This window comes from Centroberyx affinis, unplaced genomic scaffold (genome assembly GCF_046629955.1).
Source record: "Centroberyx affinis isolate AG114_WGS23_722 - 3 ecotype Tasmania unplaced genomic scaffold, CSIRO-AGI_Caff_v1 ptg000363l_1, whole genome shotgun sequence".
Lineage (NCBI taxonomy): Eukaryota > Metazoa > Chordata > Actinopteri > Beryciformes > Berycidae > Centroberyx > Centroberyx affinis.
The window spans coordinates 158,604-180,904 of NW_027279034.1; the positions used below are offsets into that span (position 1 = coordinate 158,604).

General features: G+C 42.8%; 3 protein-coding genes across 3 annotated transcripts; 2 read left to right on the top strand and 1 right to left on the bottom strand.

Annotated features, from left to right (window-relative positions):
• Positions 1-2: 2 nt before the first annotated feature.
• Positions 3-5,088, bottom strand: bbln (bublin coiled coil protein). Its single transcript, XM_071515657.1, has 2 exons — positions 4,442-5,088; positions 3-3,906 (listed from the first exon to the last, which is right to left on the bottom strand). The coding sequence occupies exons 1-2, from the start codon at positions 4,518-4,520 to the stop codon at positions 3,662-3,664; spliced, it is 324 nt and encodes a 107-aa protein (XP_071371758.1). The 5' UTR covers positions 4,521-5,088; the 3' UTR covers positions 3-3,661.
• Positions 5,089-5,578: 490 nt separating this feature from the next.
• On the top strand, positions 5,579-9,521 carry surf2 (surfeit 2). Its single transcript, XM_071515658.1, has 6 exons — positions 5,579-5,719; positions 5,943-6,094; positions 6,638-6,741; positions 7,794-7,979; positions 8,664-8,794; positions 9,137-9,521. Exons 1-6 carry the CDS (start codon positions 5,645-5,647, stop codon positions 9,227-9,229), a joined length of 741 nt encoding a protein of 246 aa, XP_071371759.1. The 5' UTR covers positions 5,579-5,644; the 3' UTR covers positions 9,230-9,521.
• A 4,046-nt stretch (positions 9,522-13,567) lies between these two features.
• Positions 13,568-21,730, top strand: surf4 (surfeit 4). The gene is made up of 6 exons (XM_071515646.1): positions 13,568-13,752; positions 15,940-16,126; positions 17,838-17,914; positions 18,030-18,073; positions 19,210-19,396; positions 20,428-21,730. Exons 1-6 carry the CDS (start codon positions 13,705-13,707, stop codon positions 20,692-20,694), a joined length of 810 nt encoding a protein of 269 aa, XP_071371747.1. The 5' UTR covers positions 13,568-13,704; the 3' UTR covers positions 20,695-21,730.
• Positions 21,731-22,301: the final 571 nt, after the last annotated feature.

The following is a 22,301-nucleotide window of genomic DNA, read 5'->3' on the forward strand; positions in this document are numbered from 1 at the left end:
AGAGGAAACTTGGTACAATCGCGACCTTAGGACAGGATTTTCAGTATGGGAAGAGGATCTACCATGCGCTCTTTCATGGATCACAGACCAAGAAGTGAACGACCCAGCTTCTCCATATTGTTGGAATTTTTAATTAAACACATACCCACAATAAATGGGTATGGGTATGGGTATACAGTGTGGAACATGACTGTTAAGCAGAACAGCGAGGGGAAAACCTCTCGTGTGAATTGCTCTCCCAGGGTGGGAAATTAACACCTGCCACCCATCAAATGCGGGTAAAAATCATCAGTGGTGGGTAAGCCTCTTGACTTCGCCAGCCAGTTAGAAAACTGTGTCCAAAGCCCCAGCCTCACCATTAGATTACAGTAAAATGAGATGATATTATAGCATGTATAAGTCTCTCAGTGCCATTAACAGGAAAACCAATCTGTTATTTTCAGTGTTCCAAAAATTCTAAAAAAGTTGGTAAATTCAATGTCAAGTTTGTTTTTAGTTTGCAAGTCCCCCACTTGCTTTTAAGTTGGTGTATGCTTTTTCTACCTGCCAGAATAATAAGGTATTGCATAGAAAAATGAACAATGTCCAGTGTTTTTTTAAATGCAGTTGGTTGAAAAACAAGAGTGGCTGGTAGATTTTGGTAATCCACTCCACTGGCTGGCTGACCAAAAAGTTAATTTCCCACCCTGCTGTCCTGAAGGATCAGGAGGACGATGAGGAACTGACGGTCAGTTTCTGCTAGTTCACTAGCTCGCTAAATGAATGATGCTAACATAATTTAACCTACAAGTGTAGAAGACTATGATGATGATGGAATAGTCAAGACATTTTCCACGTTGCTAACTAAGTAGCACAAGCTTGTAGTGAGATGAGATGTAGAATGTAACAGCTCTGTCGAACCAAATTAAGTGTTTGAGCAGGTGACAACTTTGTTTAAAAAAATGTATTGATAAGTAAAATGGTACTTTTGCTTGAGTGTTGAGCAATGCTGAATCTTGAATCTGATCCTAGCTTTGTTGAAGTATACATTGTCCTTGACATTTTATCATCCTTGATATTTTTATTATTTCTAGAAATTTGAGGTTCAAGAAGTGTTTTGCGCAAAAGTGTTGTCAGCAGCTGCTGCCTTCTCATTATAACTGTACTACTGCACACATTCTTGCTGGCCTACTTGTTCAGCCTAAATCCTAAGGGAATTGGAAAGCTTGTTTGTATTATGAAGCTAAGAAACCCAACACATGGTGTAGGAATTGACTGCAAAATAGCTCTAAACCCTTCTTCACCTGCACACCGTCATGTGAAAACAGATGTAGGCTATTCTTTATGGGAGCTCTTAGATGAGGTTGTGGCAGTATTGCAGCAGGCAACTTCATCAACATATCAGTAACACAACAAGAGAATTGCTTCTGCTAAGAACCAGGCTCTGAATTCAAACTATACATGCTGTGCCCCAGGAATCAACTAAGCTACTCATGCATTTCCAAAAGGTTGTGCTATATCTCAAGTATTGCTTTTATCAAAACTGGAAAGCTTGTTAATCAGATAGTCAAGTAGCATGTTTGCAATGTAAGGCAAGCATATGCTGCTTGCTGTCGTGAGTTGATTCTCAATGCAATCTGTAACTTTCATTTTAATTGCCCAAGGAGCAAAACAAAACCACTCAAAACCACTCAAATCAAAACAACTATTAAAAATGGCTAGTCTGCATTTTATGAGAACCTAAGCTTAAATGACTAGAAGTGTTTTTTTCCTGAAAGTTACAGATTGCATCTTCAAAAAAAACCAAAAGACAAATCTGTCCTCCAGATTGAACCTTTTTAAAGATAAAAGCATTAGCCTTGAATAGATCGTCTTTGGCATGGAGTGTATCTAACAGGAGTAAATGGGTTTTGTTCAGTTGGAAATGTTTTCCATGGCCAGTTGTCAAGTTTGGCTACACTTGAACAAATTAATCCTCCCTTTTACATTTCCCTGGACTTAAATGGCATATCGACTGGATAAAGACGCTTCCACAAGCATTCACAACACAGACAGATTGTATGAGTTTGTAGTACTTTGTGCTTGTTTTCCTCCATTTTATTGTTGCATTGATTTTTTTTTCTTATTTAAGTTGTATTTGTTCCTATACACTGGACAGGTGGAATCACAGTTTTTGAGTTGAATGGTCCCAATATTAATTGCATGTAAAAGATCATGATAAAGTGTCTGTTGGCATTTAATGTAGCAAACCTAGGATCCTTTTAACCCGCAGCTCTGATTACAAGCACCAATAACATACAATAGAACAGTTTAACCCATATTTACAGATTATACAAATGCATTTCAGCAGTCACATGTCACCACCAGGCATAGATGAGGATGCATTTGTTCTTTCTTCATGACCAGTAAAGCCGTTTTGGAGACATATTATCCTAACGATAGAGACGGATATTTAAAACCACGGTAGACTGACAACCTATGTAGCGATCCCTTGTTGTCATAGTGACCGCTGTCACTTGATCAGTGTCACGTTACGTTCTGTCTGAAGGAACAAGGAGGGAAAATATTTTGCCGGTTGTAGCCTAAATTGTGCACAGTGCAGTGAAGAGAGCGGTGTCTGGAGCTGCGGCGAGGTCTTCTTCCCGTCTGGCTCTTAAACGGAAAGGAACGGGAGAGAAACAGACATCTAAAAGGATAATTTCAAACAAAGCTGTACATTTCCTATTGTATTTTTATTCAGCAACTGACAAAACTGAGATGAACAAACAGTGATGTTTTCTAACTGCTGGAAGTTTCATGTATTTTTGGATGTTTGTTTTCTGTTTTGGGGTCATTTTAATTTATATTAAAATGTCTGACAATTCCCACACTTTGACAGTTGCAGCGTCTCTACTTAATGCTTATTGTAACTTTTTGGTATTTGGCTGTATTTTCCAGCACTGCAGATATACACAAACACTATTTTCAGACTGCTTCACTAACATGTCAAGAACAGCAGGATCATGACAATGAACAGGACAACAGGGCATAAATTTGCACTCTCATACTGCACATCAAACAATATCTATAATACATTGTCTTAGACAGAACTGGTAGACATCTGGAAAAGTTGCATATTTACTTTCTGGGATGAAACACAGTTACACAGCTGCAAAGATCAGTGACGCGACACTAAATGGATTCTCCATTATTTCAGATGCCCTCCCACTATGGGGAGACACTGGTAGATGATACAGCCTGGAGAGCTAAATGAACCACTTCAGCCTGAGCAAAATGGACAGGGTGGATGGAGGGAGCCAGCTTTTAAAACAGCGACCTTTCACATAGATTTAACAAGCTGGTAATGGAGTCAAACTGTTGTGTGCTCAATGGAAAATGTGTAAAAAGGAGCCGTCAGGAGGGTTGGACAAACCCCCCACATTCCCCTCAGGAAAACCGAGCATCAGTGTAGAAAAAAAGGAAGAGAAAACATAATCAGATTGTGTTCAGTGCAAAATGCAGCCATGGTACTTTGAAGTCTCTGTTCGTAAGGGTGCAGAGTTACAGAAAAGTTCAGACAGGCATGGACTGTGTAGATCAAGCATGAGTGTCATCGTCCATCAGGTAGAAATCAGGATTGAAATAACTGTTATATACTCCTATCCCTTCATCTCACCCCGGGTCTATCCACCCAGCTGGCCCTTCACTTCTGGTCCTCGGAGTCCACGTCCAGGTCTCCTCTGGCGGGCGGAGAGGGGTCTCCGTCCGCGGGACCGGCGGGCTCCTCCGTGGAGCCCGAACCTTGCAGCTGGGCCCTGAACTCCAGCCTGGCCTGCCGGTTGGACTCCAGCAGTTCGTGCAGTTTGCCGTTCAGGGTGTCGTTGCGCTCCTCCAGGTCGTCCAGACAGGAGTTGATCTGGTCGAGCATGGTGTTGATGGCAGCATATTCTGTCAGGGGAGAAGAGAAGGAGCTGAGGATGAGTTTGAGATGGTTTTGAAACTAAAAAGATGTAGGGTGTAACAAAGCTGCGAGTCTCTACGTTACACCTCTGTCTGAATCTGCAAAGAAAGCTAGTAGGGCTGAACAATTAATCGAAATTTTATTTTCAAATCGCAGGAGGCGCAATATTTGTTAAAGGCCAAATGTGTGTCAAAATACAGACTTAAGAAAACATCTTAGTTTGGTACAGATCCCCGCAAAAATCACACCATAATCATTTTAATACGTTTTTAAATAAAAATGAGAATAATGATGTAAAAAAGATCATTCCCTCTAATATCGCAAATCATATCGCAATTGCAATATCAGTCAAAATAATCGCGATTACATATTTTTTCAAAATCGTTCAGCCCTAGAAGCTAGATGATAAAGGAACGGGTGACTTGTTGCCATGACTAACACTTGCTCGAGACTCAAGATCACAAGTTGCCAGACAGCAATCAATACAACTGGCTACAGTGAATGAAGACGCTAGCTCGTTACCTTCTTCGCTGAATTCATCTTCGTCGTCGATAATACCATCGTCCATTGAGATGTTGGGGTCTCCATTTGGTCCAGACATTGTTTACGTCTGTTATAATTTGTGTTTGCCTCAAATTAGTTAGTTTTATGCGGTTTAGCTTGCCAGCTAGCCCCCGGCACGAGCAAGAACCCCACGTCTACGATGTGAATGCAAGTTCCACTGGGATAACGGTAACGGCTACTTGCTGTCGGTCTCGGCCCACACTGCAACACTGCAAATCCAAATCCAGCGATAGTGAAATAAATTGTACCGATGAATGTCTAATTTATTTTTAGATGGATTTATGTAAACCCTTACAGCCGCAGGTGACAGATCTCCGACCGGGTAGCTCTAGATGTAACGCCATTGGCTTACGTTGAGGGTAAGTTGTTTACTGGAGCGGTGAATCATGGGAGTTTCCAAGGTGCTTCCTCCTCCTCCCGAGCAAAGATTGTTTATGCCTTTGAAGAAGAAACACTTATGCTTGTTATTTGGTCCAAATAAACCCTGGTCGCTTTACCAGAAGATACATAGTAGTACTCGGTTTCGAATACAAGCGCAGCTTTTCCGTTTTCATCGTGTATTTATTCCGCCGCAAATCACGATTACATCTGTGGTACCAGGAAATAGGGGCAGAGTGAGCGCTCTTAGTTTCCTGTCCTCGCTGTTTTCTTCCGAGCTGTCAGATGCTGTCAGCTGACTCAGGACCCGCTGGTAGCGTCTGCCCAGTCATGTGCCAAAATGCAATGTGCAAAATACTAGTATGTACCGTCTCAGAAAAGACGACACACTTAGTTTTATAGTCACAGATGCACGGGTTTAAACATACGCCGACGGATCTGGATTATAATACAACAAATTTGCAGTGTACTATGTATTATTTAGACTTGGCCATGGGTTCAATGTTTTGTTGTAATTTTTCCCAAAGCCTAATCTTAACTTTTATTCTGTTTGCTCAAACTGATTTAATCATAGGTTAGTGATTGATAAAATCACCTCATATCACAGTTTTTATTTGTCTGACCAAGCTGGCTTTGATCAGTGGATGGCGCCAACCTCCTTGGCCAAGATATCGTGAAATACCAATACACAGTGCGCCTGCGCAGTCTACCACGTGTAGACATTTCCCGTCAGGGGTAAAACCAAAATATTGAAAGATCCGTGCTTGGAAGTATTTCTCAGCAATGGAAGATTTGCCCGCAGACCTCAAAGCGTTTCTTCTCAACCACCCATCGCTCCAGCTTACAGATGACAAGAAGGTTATAGAGCAAATGACATTGTTTTGTACAAAAGTAGACTTGAAGCTAGCCGTGTAGCTAATTTAGCTGCTGCTTGTTAGCCACACATTAAGGCAGTGTGTGCGGCTAGATTTACTGGCCATGACTGAATCACCTGTGGATGCTGACCAGTTATATTTATTCTCCAAGCTAGACGATAAACACCATTAAGCTTCCTCGTCTCACCCGTTTCGTCGTTTTTCAGATCAGATGCACACTAAATGGCCACGAGTTTCCCTGCAGCCTGGCAGAGCTGCAGAGCTTCATCAAAGGGAAGAAATACCAGAAGCTGACCGCTGCTTCAGACTTCAGCTACAGCCAGTATGAGCCACATATTGTGCCGAGCACAAAACAACCGTAAGAAGACTCTTGGCTCACAAATTAATCTGTTTGTATCTTGTCACGGTTTTGTGTCAGTAAGCACAAAGTAGTAGCATCTGCTTGTGTTTCATTGTGGGAATATAAATGGTAGTGAATGATAGGAGTAATCAGTTTGTTACTGATGAATAGACTTAAATGTCAAAACTTGCTATAAACACTTATACTTACCTGTTCCTACTACTTCTTTATTGTTGTAGATCTCTAATTGGGTTGTTTCTGTTTCTAAACACTCTCTCCCTTCTTCAGGTCTTTCCAAAAACCAAAGATTTGCCATCTTGAATGAAATCACTTCAGTTTTTAAACTTCCCACTCCGACAGTTAGGCCAACTCGTTGCCATAACAACAAAGTTCTTAACTCAAGATTAGCCAGGGGGGAAGGTGGCTAACTTTAAGTAACAGACAGTCTTAATTAGCCTAGTCCAACCTGAGAATCTAAGACCAGTCTAAGGCTGAGACTAGTCTTAAACTAGCTTCATGCTTGGTGATACGTGTTTGCTGATGTTCTTGTCTGTTTCCCAGCAACCAGCTCTTCTGTAAGCTGACCCTCAGACACCTCAACCGGCAGCCGCACCACGTCCTGAGGCATGTCAGCGGGAAACGCTTCAAAAAGGCCCTTTCCAAATGTAACTGCATTACTTTCCCACACGCATGGCACTTACTTATAGGGGATATTATTCACTTGTGGTTTCTCATACTGATTTCTCTCCATCGCCCCGCTCCATTTAACAAGATAGATATTACAGAACAGACAAATCTAGGGTCCAACTCATACAGACTTTTAGGTTTGATGCTAATAATTGGGAAAGAAAATTAAATATATTTGATGCATCTGCTGAAAACGATTTATTTCTGTGCTATTGTTTTTGTACTTAACATGATTTATCATTATCCTCTCCAGACCCAACCTTGACCAAAATTATAAAACACACTTTTTCTGGGATTTTGTTTTGAGTTGTATTTTCTTCACAAAGGTCTAGTGTACAGTATATGTATATAAAACCCTGAAAATAACCATTTATCATACAGTAACATTGGCACACCATTATCAGTCAGGCGTTAGTCGAGTCACAATAATATGCCAATATGAACAAATTTATCTCAAAAAAACAAAACTATAATCTCTGATTTTATACTGATATGCCACTGGGAGCTGCTTTATGAAGAATGAATTGCTGATACAATGTTGTCACAAGTTTAACATCCATCTTAGCTTTATACTATAGTATTGCTATCAGTTTTTATCCAGCAATGTAGCCTTTTCCAGTTCATTCTTTATGGAGCTTTATTTTGGTGCTACCTCACACATTATGGAATATGACAAACTCTCATTTCTGACTATGGGAAAGAATAGTGAATGTTTCTGAATGCAGAACAAATTTTGCCATTGCTGTAGTCATATTCGGCTATATGAACCTCTCTGAAATCAAGAAACAAAGAGTCTTGACTTAGTTGTGAACTGAAAAACAAATGGAAGGGAGCTTCATCAAAGAGTTTTAGACAATTCATGTCCTATGCTGTGCATGTGAGAAGTTACTTTGTGATCCAAAAGAGAGTTCCAACTCAGTAAAATAGAAGTTTTATTATTAATATGAGTTTTTAAAATGAACCATTGTCAAACATGGATGGAGCGCAGTGTCATTTCAGCACTGACATGTCTGTTTTCCTCCCGCCCCAGATGAAGAGTGCGTGCGACAGGGGGTTGAATTTGTTCCGGCCAGACTCAAACAAAAAAGGCCCAAAGACAGAGGAGAGGAGGTGAAGTGGGGGAGCGGCTCGCAGCGTGGGAGCAAACTGTGGGAACCTTCGTCCAACGATGAGGATGACAGCGACACGGACGACAGCATGAGCGACCTCTATCCTTGTCAGTATCTGTCACACACACACACAGGCGCGCACACACACACACACACACTGTAGATATCCTCCTTGTCCACTTGGTTTAGAGCAGTGATTCTCAACCTTTTTCATATCAAGGACCCAACAGACCCCCAATTGATGAGATTTTGTCTCTCGGACCCAAATCTGATAATATTTGTATTGTTAGATAATGATTTTGTCCAGAATCCCACGACTGTCTGTATTGTAGGTAGAGAGATAACAGTCAAACTATGATCAACATAGTAATTCTTCTACATTCTCTAATTGTGTTAACCTCTTGTAAATGAAATAATGGTGAAGTTTAACAATTCATCAATTTGCTGGGGACCCCCTGGAACCCCCTCAAGGACCCCTGGTGGTCCCCGGACCCCACGGTGAGAATTGAGAACCTACAGGTTTCCATTCCAACCAAACACTACACCAGGTGATTTCACTGATTAGCACAACTTTAATCAGAGGGTTTGGGCCAATTAGTGAGCAGACAGTCTGGTATTTAGTCGGAGTGGAAAGCTGCCGACTCAAGACTCTCCGCAGCACGAGTCCAGATCACTGAGTGAGAGAATGCGGATAAAGTTTAGTTACGCAAACTTTTAAGGGTTATAATTTCACTTAAAGAGTAATGCATTGGCATGTTGTTGCTTTTTTTTTTTTTTTTCTTTTCTCGTAGCATCTGTTTTCTCTCTGAAAAAGCTGGCAGAAGAGAGTATGGAGAATGAAACGAGGAAGGAAGACGACTTTCAAACAGATGAGGATGAGGAAATGGAAGTGGACAAGCAGGTGCTGCAGAAACGCAGGAAGGTCTGTAGCTTCTTCGCTAACATTTTACCGCGTGGAATCCAGTTTGTCAACGCTCGCCAACGTTGTTGGAAGTAGAGAAATTTTATCCTTGATGTAAAACTATTTCTGCTTTTTAATCTTGTTTATTGCAGCACTGACAGCTGATACTGGTATATACTGTATTGTATACTGTATATTATGTACATTATCTGTATTTTATTTCAGTACCAATTTAATTTTATTACATTGTACTTGACACATACTTAATCCTTTACTTAATCCTTTGCCACAGCAGCCAATTGCTGCTGTGGCACCTGAATTTCCCCAAAGAGATCAATAAAGTCTTATCTATGTGTCTTTCAGGTGCAGGGTGGCAGTGTTCAGAAGAAATTTAAAAATAACAACTGGAAATCAAGTGGTCCTAAGAAAAGTGGAAAAGTACAAAATGGAAACTAAAAATGGAATGCCTCACCTGTTTCTTTTATATTTGGTGGTTTGTCGGTGTGTTCGCCATCAAGTGTAATGGGGAATAGCACTGACTTCCAGTTCAGAGTGGTAATCCTGTGTCCCAGGACAGTTCGACCTTTTGTATTGGTGACCATTTTACTGTTTTCTACATTCAGAAATGAGAAAGCTTTGCTCTGCTTCCAAAGCTGTCTTATGGGAAATAGGTCCGTTGCAGTCGGCCTGCTTGGGTTGATTTTGTGTGGATATTCTGGTGTGGACCTGAGAGCACTGGCAGAAAATAAATCTCATTTGGATGTAAAAACATCGTGTTGTCAACTGTCTCCCAATCATGGTGTGTGAAGCAGCTCCGTCAGCACATATGTATGACATTACACATTTGAAACAGTGATGTGAGGTTTCCAACTGTAGGAGAGACTTCTACAAATACCGACTGGTACGTTATAGGCCACAAGCATGTGTACAATTACACAGAATAATACCATTTTATTTATTTGGATAACCTTGTATCACCTTGATGTCCATGCATTTTATTAGTGCATCTAATGGGTTTTGAAAGGGTTTCATAAGTTCAGAAAGTTGTAGAAATTTCACAAACGTATAGAGGACAATGTAATCCATAAACTAATATAACAGATGTAGGCAAGTTCACAAACCCTTTTTCATATGACTGTCTAGATACTGAACTTTATTAAGACTCAGGTGTCTTGTTTGTCTGCAACAAAAAGTGTCTAATCATCAGAATCATGGTGTGATGCCTGATGGTTTCAGTATGGATGAATAAATTAATTCAGCATCATGGTGTTGCTGCAAAAAAACTTCTCTGCTGAAGACTTCTCTGCTTCTCCTAAACGTCGTTTAGGACGTGAATGATCAGTGAAATCAAGCAGTCTCTCGGCCCGTCGCACAGAGATGACGTAGGCGACGGTATAAGGAGATGGGGAAAGGAGGGGAGTGGGGACGACTCTCTCCACATGCGTTTTGCAGCTTGCAAACACGGTTGTTTTTGTCTCGTAAACGTTGACACAGTGAAAAGTCGGCAAGTGTTCGTGCAGTTCAAGCTGTTTTCTTTACAGGTAATTCACTCACTCCTAAAATGCACCTTGTTGTGTTGTGTTAGCGTTGTCCTAGTTTCGCATCAACAACATCGGGGCGGGGGAGGAATGGGCTACAAAGACGTGCGGATTTGTTCCTTCATGTCTTCCTCCGCCCTTCCCCTGATGATGAGGCATTCGTGTTGCTTATTGTGCATGCAATGAACGGCAAGTATAACGTAGACCTTAGCTCAGCTAGTTAATGTCTAATGTGCATGTAAATAAGGAAAAGCTCAGCAGCATCCTTCCTGCTAGAGGTAATCGACCCTCTATGCATGTTTGTGTTGATATCTGGAGAATACTGCAGTTGCGTTCTGTCATACACAATGGCATCTGTGAGTATATATTTGTCTTTGTTTTCTGCAGGAGTTTCACTAAATATTAGCCAACAACTCTTCTGATCCGGACTGTTGACAAGCCATCTGTGAGCAATGGCAACTTCTTCCCCAAGATTCACTTGGTGCACCTGTCGCAAGCACAAGATTCCCATCAAAGACACCCACGAGCTGTGCCTCCACTGTCTGGGCATCCAGCACGCCAAGGAGGCGGTACTGGAGTACGGCAAATGCCCCAACTGCGCCAAGCTGGACTGGAGTACCTGTATCAATCGGCTGACCAAAGTCCAGGAGGTGATGCATCGTGAAAGCCAGCAGAGGAAGCACACAGAGGCGGTCCAGTCCGAGCTTCAGCCCAAGCCCGAGACCACGTCGTCTTCTGCGGGCGAACCACAACCAAAGAAGGACCCGGTCCCTGCCGTGCCCCCGCCCCATCTCCTTATGTCCACACCCGCCCATTCATCCGCCATGCCGGTGATGTTCACCATCCTCTCACCGCCCACGTCTCAAACGGGGACCAGCGGCAGCATAGCTAAAGGTTCCTTCCTGTCTCAGCTGGCCATCCAGCAGCCTGCAGACTCCAACCCCTCCATGAGCCAGCCAGGTTCTCATGGTCTGAAAACCGGTTCCAAGCGACACCGTTTTTCATCTTACCGCTCCCGGTGCCCCAAGCGTACCAAACGGCGCCATGTTACACACCGGCGGAGACATTCTTCCTCGTCTTCTTCATCCTCTCAGTGCTGGAGCTCCGATGACTCGTGTGCCTCCGACACGGGGAGAAGATCTCAGAGAGAGTCCCGACGAGGCAGCAGGGCGGAAAGGAGGCACGGGGAGCTGGTGGCGCTTGTCCAGCAGAAGTTGGAGGCCCAGCAGCTACAGTGGGCTCTTCTAGAAAAACGCATTGAGGCTCTGGAGTGCAGAGGTACAGAGGCAGCTTCGTCAGTCCCCACCCATCCCCCTCCTTCTGTCTTCCAGGCAACTTCGTCTCAAGAACCGCAGAGCGATGTGCCTGGTGTGACAGGTGAGCAGCTTGTGACGGAGTCCATCCACAGAACCATCGTCAAAGAGGAGGAGACATTCTCCATCTCATCTGCCTCAAGGCCTCTCAGCAACGGGGAAGGAGAGGCCTCTCAGTCGGTTGAGACCTCCATCTCTAATCAGGATTTGCTTGCGGCCAAGGAGCTGCAGAGCCTCATTGTCCGAGCTGCCAGGTGCCTTGGCATCGATTTCCCCAGCACATCAGTGAACCCGTGCAGCCCGCCGCACCCCACCATGCTGCCGGAGTTCGAAGACCTGGTCCGGAGTAGCTGGCAGAACCCGGCCAGCTCCGAGCCCTACAGGGAAGTCTTCCCCAAGATGTACAGGCTTCACGACTGCCAGTCTCGAGTTTACGACCACATGCCCCAAGTCAAGTGCTTAATGTCGGCCATCTTCCAGGCAGTGAAGCCCCCAGAGACCAAGGAGAGCCAGGCTGGTGCTGAGCAGTGGCATTTCACTGAGACGGTTGTGGAGAAGATGTACCAAACGGCCGGTATGCTGGCCAAGACGGCCAACTACCTGCACTACCTGTCAGACTACCAGAGAAACCTGCTGGTGGAGATCACAGAGGATCACCCTGCCCAGCGGTTTGTGGAAGTTCTCAATGAACTGAAGCTCATCGGACAGTTCACCTTGCAGTTGTCCTCGCACCAGGCAGAACTGTCCGGAAGGATCATGTCCGCCTCTGTGGCCCTCCGCCGACAGGTGTGGATGGCCAAAACCAACTACACTGACTCTCTGAAAGCCACTGTGACTGACCTGCCATTTGTAGTCAGCGCTTCAGGCCCGAGCTCCACAGGAATAGCATTTAAACAAGAGCCAGTGTAATGGTTAGCTGTGAACTGGAGCTGGCAGAAGTTATCTAGCATTGTGCTAAAGTTGGTTAAGTGACTTGACTTTTGAAGGTAGTCTCATGTCTTGTAGACATAAATATCCTCTAGTCTATTGCACTGTAATTTTTATAAGGTAACGCTTACTAGGGCCAGTATGTGCAAACTAAGTATTTGGTCTTGAGTATAAGAAATGTATTAACATGGCACAAGTTTAATCCAACTTTTAGTAATAAAACAAAAGTGCTGCAAAACTAAGTTGCCCCTGAGTTTAATATCAAAACTACAACTAGGTTGTAGTTCTGCAGTCAGTCGGATTGCATTACACCTTCTGGGTTATTCAGTTTTGGTTTTCATTGCTCTGGTTTTTTGTTTTTTTTTGTTTTTTTGAAAAGATTCAGGCTGTTAGCCCAGTTGTGTGATTCATTTTGACTAGAGTGAAATTAAAGTACACAAAGTATATTTTAAAGGCCAAATTCAGGAGTATAGCTCCACCTGTGTAACCAAGATTGCCATACCTTGCTTTGGATTTTTTTGAGTATTTTGTTAAATTTGTTAAAAACTCAATAAAGTTCACTCAGTTCATATTCTTCAGTCTGAAATTCATTGGCTGGGGTCTCACAACATATGACAGTTAAATGACTTTTAAAATGTTTAAGTTTCTGTAAATGCCTGATTATCATTTTTGTTTTTCACAAAAAAATAGCTTCATAGACCTTTTATTTCAGGTGAAGTAGCAAAGTCGCCAATTTTCCATTTGCGAGCTTTTCTCTTCAAGTGTTTACAAGATCAATATAAAAACCTGCATGGATTGATCGAGTGTGCAGCACGACGAACGTGAACATGCCCTACTATTGGTGACAATTTATTAGAGGGAATGTTCCGTGAGCTGCCCCCTGGCTTTGTGTTTACATGGGCAGAGCAGTAAACAAAAGCTAGATGGATGTCGAGCCCCTGGATCAGCATACGTGGCATGCAGCGGTTGCAGTACCATCTAGGGGGGCTCTCGGTAAATCGCGAGGCATTGTGGGGCGGAGGCGGCCTTCTCCGTTGAGGCAATCAGGAATTCTTCAAGTAAATAACGGGGGAGGAACAGTTTGAACTCGGCTCGCGAATATTTAAGACATCAAAATTGGGTTGTGCCGAGCCTTAGACTACTAAAAACAAATATGGGGCAGGAGGATCTCATGAACACAGCCGAGGACGTGGCAGACCAGGTAACTTCATGTTAGCATGCCAATTGTAAGCTAGCCGTCATTAGCGTGTTAGCTAACTGTAGCTGCTAAGTAGTTTGGCTGGCAGTGTAGTAACAGAAAGGCGCTCTCTTGAATGGCTCGTCTTACGTTTGATGACTAAAAATACTGTTGTTTACAAGTTAACGGTGGCTTGCCGGCAGAACAAAGTCGGCTTCAAAGCAACATGATGGCCAATTTACTCGTCTTTAATTTGCATGTCAAATGGTCGAGGTGTCTTCTGCACTCATGTGTCCCCAGCTGGATAGCATTATTAGTTCAGCCTCGCAAAGTGAAGTTGAAGTCTAGCAATGACTAGCTTAGCTAAATGCTATTACGATAGCTAACTTAGCTCGCGATTTACTATGCAGATCATGCCAGCTAAGTTAGCTTGTCGTCTGTAGCCATCAGATTTATTAAGATGATCTATGGCGTGTTGGTGTCAATCAAGCCAGACAATGCTAACAATTGTGAAAATCATTGAGCTGGATTATTAGCAAACATTACTCAGTCGTATTGTCAAGTGGCACCCTCATTGCTCAACATTGCTGATGGCTTAGGAATAGTGAATATGTACAACTTGGAGGTCATTTACAGTTTCCCTGAAGTGGGCCCCTTACATGTGGCTTTGGAGAACTGTTCCGCCTTCCACCCCTCAAGAGAACTGCACAGGAACCTTACTTCACTAAGACAGTCTGTAACATAGGCCTTTTGTGTTTGGGTTCGAGCTGTCTAGTATTGGGAGTGAGTATCTGTTGCTCTACTGATGTGACTGCAGTCCCCTGGGAATGCACTGGTCTACAAGGTGAGCTGAGTAGGAGAGCCACGTCTAGATCAGATTTCAGGTCTGTGACCCAGGTTGACGAGCAGACATGGAGGGGAGGAAGTCCTCTCACCGCAGTGGTGCTCTAATTCTGTCTTTAGAAAGTTGCTGTAGCCTACCTCAGTAGAGCTGTTTTTGCTCCAGTGTTATGTGGTCTTTTGTGGCCTGTGTTTTTGCAATCACAGATTTGCTTTTAGCAGCCCCCTTGGATGAATATTGTCAGGTCAGCCATCAAGTCACGGTGTCATGTCTGTGTGCGTTTCCTCGCAGTTGTGTTTCACAGAAAAAATACACTACTCCTTGATCTAACTATCTATACACTCCTACCACAAGTGCCATGTCTATTGTAAAACTACATTCAAATGGAAACTGAAACGTCTACAACGTTTGACCCACTGTGCTTGCTTTATGAGACTCTCTAATAGCCCATTTTAATTGCAAATTCCTCACCAGTGGGTTGTGAGCAAACACGTTACTTACAACACTCTCCAGAATGGTCCATTTCTAGGCTGTCGCAGCAACCTCAGGCTTGCTCTGATTGGCTCCCAGCTCCTCCATTCATATACCACACAGCAGTCAGTGTTGGACTTGGTGGACTCTGATAGGCTACCAGGATTTGACAGTGCTGATGTGGACTGCTGAGTGGGAGGGGCAGGGGGCAGGTCACCGCTCCTATACTGTGTCACTGTAGTATCTCATAATCTCTTTGTGAATTATGTTTCATGGAGAAGAATATAGGGCAGGTTTTTTTTTGTTCCGAGACGGTCGGCATGATTAAGCCTAACTCCAAAGAATACAGAGGGCCTCTTGGGGCCACAGCAGGGAAACACAGCCCCATTACTGTCTGGAGATACAGTATGTAGACCACTGCAGATCTTTCACCCTGCAGATGTTTTGTCCGCTTACTCTTATATTGAAATGAGTCACATTGCATTCAGCATCATTTCCACTGAAAATGAGCAAGTATACCTTGTAGCTTTTGGTTTAGGTGAACATTTCCACATCACAGTAGTCTACAGGAAAACAACACCCACCTGACCTCTTTTCTCTGAGTTTAGACATTGAGATCTGTGTGACTTGGAGCTGGTCAAAATGTCTTTGTATTTTTAAATGGGCTGTTAGCACAGCTTTTGTTGAAATCAACTTATCTCATGTATTCGTGCTTGGTGACCCTGTAATCTCTTTTTCTGGTTCTGCTTTGACTGACATGCTCAGTTGTTGAACACCCACTTATCCACTGTGTCTCATCTCTCTCCTCAACACTTAGGCTAAAGGTCCCATATTCTACACTTTCCAGTGTTCCTTTTTGCGTCCTCACTCATTCTTCCTTCTCTCCCTTTGTTGTCCAGTTCCTGCGGGTAACCAAGCAGTACCTGCCCCACCTGGCACGCCTGTGTCTCATCAGCACCTTCCTGGAGGATGGCATCCGCATGTGGTTCCAGTGGAATGAGCAGAGAGATTACATTGAGGCTACCTGGAGCTGTGGCTACTTTCTGGCCACTTGCTTTGTGCTGCTCAACCTCATAGGACAGCTGGGTGAGTCAGGGACTGGGCAGTCAGCTCAAGGTCTGGCCATGAGATTGTACCAGCCCTTGTCACATCTCATTTTTGAGTTATTGAATGGTTTGGATACACAAATTCTGGTTACAAAGATAAGAGATGTGAGACAAAGTTTTTAACTTTTTATAATGAGTATCCAAATAGAAGAGAGGCTTTTTTAACCTGTTTTGGGGTTCCTTGGAACACTTTGTCCTCAAGACTACACTATTTTCCACAGAGCACCCAACCCCACTATCTTTAACATTAGAAGCTAAGAAGCTTTCCAGGCACCTATCTGTCAAGCTAATGAAGTGGCCACTGGGTGTAAAGTTGTGTGATGGGCATAACATCACACAACTTTACACTCAGTGGCCACTTTATTAGCTGCACCTCCCTCCTCCCGACAGTGAGACACATAGCTGTAACTCAGTATAAAGCATGAAGACAGAGGTTCATTTACTCTTTGACATAACACTGGAATGGGCACCATGCATGATTTAAGCCACTTTGAATGTGGTATGATCATTGGTGCCAGATACAACAGTTCCAGTTACATCTTAGAAACCTGCCATCCTGGGAATTTCTATTCACTACAGTGTCTACAGTTTACCCAGAATGGTGCAATAACAAAAAAAACTCAGTCCTGGGGTCAAAATCACCTTGTTGATAAGACAGATCACAGGAGAGCGACAAGACTCGTTGAAACTAACAGGCAGCCCACACATACACAGATAATCTTAGTACAATTGTGGTATGCAGAAGGGCATCTCAGAACCCTTTGAACCTTGAAGCTGGTGGGCTACAGCAGCAGAAGGACATGTCAGGGTCCTCTCCTGTCAGATAAGAACAAGGAGATGAAGCTACAGTGGTCACGTGATCACCAAAAGCATCATTTGAATGGTTCAACATAAGTAAACATTGTTGCTGACGAGCTGCATCCCTTCATAGCCACAGTCCTCCCTATATCAAATGGATAATACCCTTTTGCAGCAGAGTGATGCACCGTCGTCTCAGGATGGGTGTTGGGACATGACAGTGACTTCAGTTTACTCCATTGGCCTCAACCCAGTAGAGCACCTGTGGAATGGGATGTTCGTAGCATGAATGTGCCACCAAAAAAAAAATCAGAATTCAGGCTGTTTTGGGGGCAAAAGGGGGTCCTATCTGATACTTGCTAGGTTTACCTAATAAAATGACCGCTAAGTGTAAGCTTTTGCAAACAAAACAACAATGCAATAATGACAAAAATGTTTATTCAGTAGGTTATTGTAGACTCTTTTTTTTTTTTTTGTTGTATTTTTGATTTTTGTTTTCAACTCAAGTTATTCAAGAACTCAACAGATTAACTATTCCCCCAGTTTGGGCTAAGACTATCAACTGCCCTACGTCACTCAAAAAAACAACAGAATATGATGCCAATTCACTGACGCAATTGTAAAGGAATACTCTGTAGAATGTGGCAGACAGTAGAAAAATGGAGAACAAAACAACAGTAGAATTTAATTGTGATTAACTCAAATAACATGGTGGAGTATAGCTTAGGCTGATATTTATCCACAAAAGGAGGAAAATGAACAATAAAACAAAACAGAATAATAGCTGTTAGAACGGTAATGGCAATAACTTTCCCACAGCACCGCAGAAAGTCTGAATATCAGGGTTCATTATCTTTCCTTTCCCTTGTGTGTGTGTGTGTGTGTCCCAACAGGTGGTTGTGTCCTCATCCTCAGTAGAAATTTTGTACAGTATGCCTGCTTCGGATTATTTGGCATCATAGCGCTACAGGTGAGAACAACAACATTTATTGCATTCTTTCCATGTAAATATACAACACCTTACTTATTGTACCTTATTGTACCTTATTGTAACTGATTTGGAATATCTGTCTTTTTTCCACCAGACCGTTGCATACAGCATTTTATGGGACCTCAAATTTTTGATGAGGTAGGTTTCACTCAAAGCAATTTGGGTCAATGCTGAATAATTGTTCAAAAATGGGAAGAATATGGAATGAGTAAAATGCAATGTCAAATGTCAATTCTACCTTTATTAGAATGTTATGTATTGGGGGTGCACCGATCGATTGGCCACCTATCACAGTGGGCCGATGAATGTTCCGAATACTGTGGGTCATCAGTGATCGGCCAATCACCGTTTCAGCTGCGTGATGAAAAAAGTAACAATTGCCAGATCAGGAAAGCAGTCAAACGTGACGTGAAAAGTATGATCCAATTTGCGTCAGTAGCGTAGGCGTGTCATCAGTTCATTTCTGAGTTTATTTTGAATTTCACAGCCTAGGATCATATGATCACAGGTTAGAACCAGTTTAATATATTGGACAGAAGGCAAGAGTCTATGTTGCAGCAATGAAAAACTTTTCATGTGCTACCAGTGGTAATAAGTGAGTAAACGCCTCAGTCATCAAGCACACACTAACATGTAATTAGGGGTAGGACCAAATAAGTATTTTACTTCTTCCTACTCTATTTCAGACATGTACTATTTATTTATTTATGTTGTTTATTGAGAATTTGTTGTATATGTTTACTGTTAATTTTATTGGTTACTCTTGTTTTGTTTTCTTACATATATATATATATATATATATCTTTTAACATGTTCCAAATAAATCTATTCTATAATTACCATGTTTGGATAACACCTAAGCTTTATTTACCCATGGATAGGCCTGCTGTGTCATGCTGCCATAATAACAATCTGTTAAACACAGTGCTGTGTTTGAATGGTACCATTTATGCTTGCTGTGCACTTTTACATGATGTGCTGCTGTTGGTAGAAAGTCTGGGTAAAATGCATCATTTCAATCGGCAATCAGAATCAGCCACAGAAAACCTGACTGGTGCATCCTCCCGCACGTCATCCCTCCCTCCATGGGAAACCCAAAACAGAGTGATCCGATCATTAAAAATGTCCAGTAAAATGTGAAATAATCAGGATTAAAATAATGAATGCATACAAAGTAAATTACAATTATACAAAAAGGGGTGAAAACTAGACAAAAAGAAGTAACTCTTTGTCCTCCGCTCTCCCTCTTTTTCTCTCCCTCTCTCCTCTCCCAGGAACCTCGCCCTGGGCGGCGGTCTGCTCCTGCTGCTGGCCGAGTCTCGTTCGGAAGGGAAGAGCATGTTCGCCGGGGTCCCCTCCATGGGAGAGAGCTCGCCAAAGCAGTACATGCAGCTGGGAGGCCGAGTACTCCTAGTGCTCATGTTCATGACTCTGCTGCACTTTGACTCCAACTTCTTCTCTGTGAGTATCAACAGCACCGACCTCAGATGACGCTTCTGTGTAATGATTCTTCTTTTTCCGCTATTGTTTCTTTGCTTTTGCTGCTGTCCTCTTCTTGTGTAACCTTGTCTCTATGGCTTTTATTTGTGTTGATTGCAAAGCACTTTGTAAACTTTTTGAAAAGTGATACACAAATTAAGTTGTTATTAATAACGCCTGCCAAAAAAGAGTTTTAATCTGTGTTAATCGGACATATATGGTGGCTCTTAAAGGTAATTTAACCCAATTTAACGAGTCGAAATTAAGCATTTAAAAGGAATAGTTCACAAAATTAAAATGTAGTCATTATCTACTCACCCCCATGTCAGTCAACACTCCTATGGAGTTGGTAGGATCACCAAACACTCAAGTTCGCCCCCATAGTTCCATCTTAGCCTTCTCCCAAACTATTGAAGGCCATGGCCATGAATGGGGCCATATTTTTTACAGCTCCAAAAAACAGCATAAAATGTCCATGAGATCTCTTCAAGCAGCTTGTGCAGCATAATCCGAGGCTGTGACCAATTTGGATCCCTAGTCACTAACTAGTCCACTACTGCGTGCGTCAGCCATTTTTCCTTAGTGTCTGATTGCATAGATGCGAGTGTTTTGTAGCCAAAAAATTGCAGTGTGGGTCTAAAAGTCCAATATTTACCTCATCTCCTATAGTTTGATGAAAACATTGTATGGACAATTTATGGGGCTAACTCACTGTGTGTTTGGTGGTCCTGGGAACTTCAATACAATACAACTTTATTAATACCCGAAGGGCAATTTGATGGACAATGGAGTTTTGACTGACTGAGTGAATTTTCATTTGAGGTGGTATTCCTTTAAGATTAAATGAAGTTATTTGTGTATATATTGTCTGACTTATGGCCTTGACACCATATTGTTGTCCATCACTAACCCGCTGTAAGACAACAGCCACACACAGTAGTTCATCTTGATGTTTACAAAGCTTTAGGTGTGGTCATTCGCTCACCTCCCTAAACTTCTGCGTCCTTCCTCAGATCCTGCAGAACATGGTGGGGACGGCCCTCATCATCCTGGTGGCCATCGGCTTCAAGACCAAGCTGGCGGCGTTGACCCTGGTGGTGTGGCTGCTGGCCATCAACGTCTACTTCAACGCCTTCTGGACCATCCCGGCCTACAAGCCCATGCACGACTTCCTCAAGTATGACTTCTTCCAGACCACCTCGGTCATCGGCGGCCTGCTGCTGGTGGTGGCGCTGGGGCCCGGAGGAGTGTCCATGGATGAGAAAAAGAAGGAGTGGTAGGAAAGGGGGCAAGGTGAGAGGATTTCACAGCACCACTACCTTCCCCCCCGCCGACCAGGACACAAAGACCCTCCCTCCCCTCCAAGTCCCGTCTCCAGGGTACATGTGGTCTTTTTTTTTTTTTTTTTTTTTTCTCGGCCAACCATATCCACAGCAACCACCTCACCCATCATTGGACACTCACTGTCTTTTCTGTTTACCTCCCAGCTGCTTTTTTTTTTTAGATGGTGATACTGGATTTTTTCTAAACCTTCCATTTTGTGTCCCCCTTTTCGGCAGCAAGAGTAAAAAAAAAAACGGCTTATTGAATAATTTGTGTCAAAGTGCAAGATAACTAACTCATGGATGAAGGGTGGAGTTTTAGAAGAAAAACATATATTTGTTCTGTGTGCGGAAGGAATGAATATGGCATTGTATTTTATGGATGTTATACCATGACCTGTCGTAGATAACCCACATATTTCGTGAATAAAACTGGCAAAGTGGAGAGAACGCATCAGTTTGGGTTCCCCCATGGATGCCTATCTGTTTTTTCTGCTCTTATTGGATATTGGAGTATCTGAGACTTGGTCACCATATCAATCCTGAGACCTCCTGGGCACTGATTCGACAGCAACACTCTTTCACTCTCTAGGTTTCCATCTCCCCTCTCTCTCAGACAACCTTAGCCTTTATACGTCTTTACACACTCAGTCTGAGCGGGCTGACAGCTATTTGTACATGGGGAGTCGAATCTGGGGGGACGTGTACATTGTATGCTAAGTGGTGGATTGAAGTCGTGCTTGATTGAAAATTGCAACACAGTTGTTAGCTCCAGGACTTGTTATTGGGCACTTTGTACTGTACGTCTTTGGCAAACGCCTAACTAGTGAACCGTATATGATTGGGGACAATAGGGGGAGGCTCAACGTTTGTGAAATGCCATATTCTGCGATCTAGAAAAGCAAAGAGGACTAAGCAGAGTCAGTAGCCACCTGGACTTTGTCTTTGTTTTTTTGCCCTGTGTAAGAAAATAAAAATAAAAAAATATTCAGTGTATTGATTTTCAGAAGTTTATATTGTATTTTTGATCATTTGTTTTTTTTGATTTTGGAAGTTCATGGCGAAGAAATAAAAATGCAAAAAAAAAAAAGTCACTGTCTCAGTCAAGATTTTTAGCTCTTATGTTGCAAGGAGATTGGATAATCAAATGGTAACTAAGTACCAACCAAGAAAGAGGATGAATAAAGCACATACAGAATGGATTTGTCAGAGAAAATCAAATGATATTTTGGAAGTCATTTACATCTATTGTATTTGACAGGTGTTGGAGACAGACTTCAGTAACAGTGGTTTGGTGTACGGTAAGAGACTTGTGAGCGAAGACCGACCTCTAATGGACTATTGTGGTACAAGTCCAGTTCAGGGCTATTTCATGAGTTTCACCGCTGCAGGACACCATGCAGGATGCGGCATTTACAGAGGATCGCTTGTCTCGTGCTGTAATGGGCTTTTGATTGTTGTCATGCCTTAACATATAAGAAATGTTTGTTTGTATACTTGTCTGTTGTTCTCAGTGGTATTTTTTGCTGAAAAATAAATTGCCACAAAAAATAACTTACCAGGAA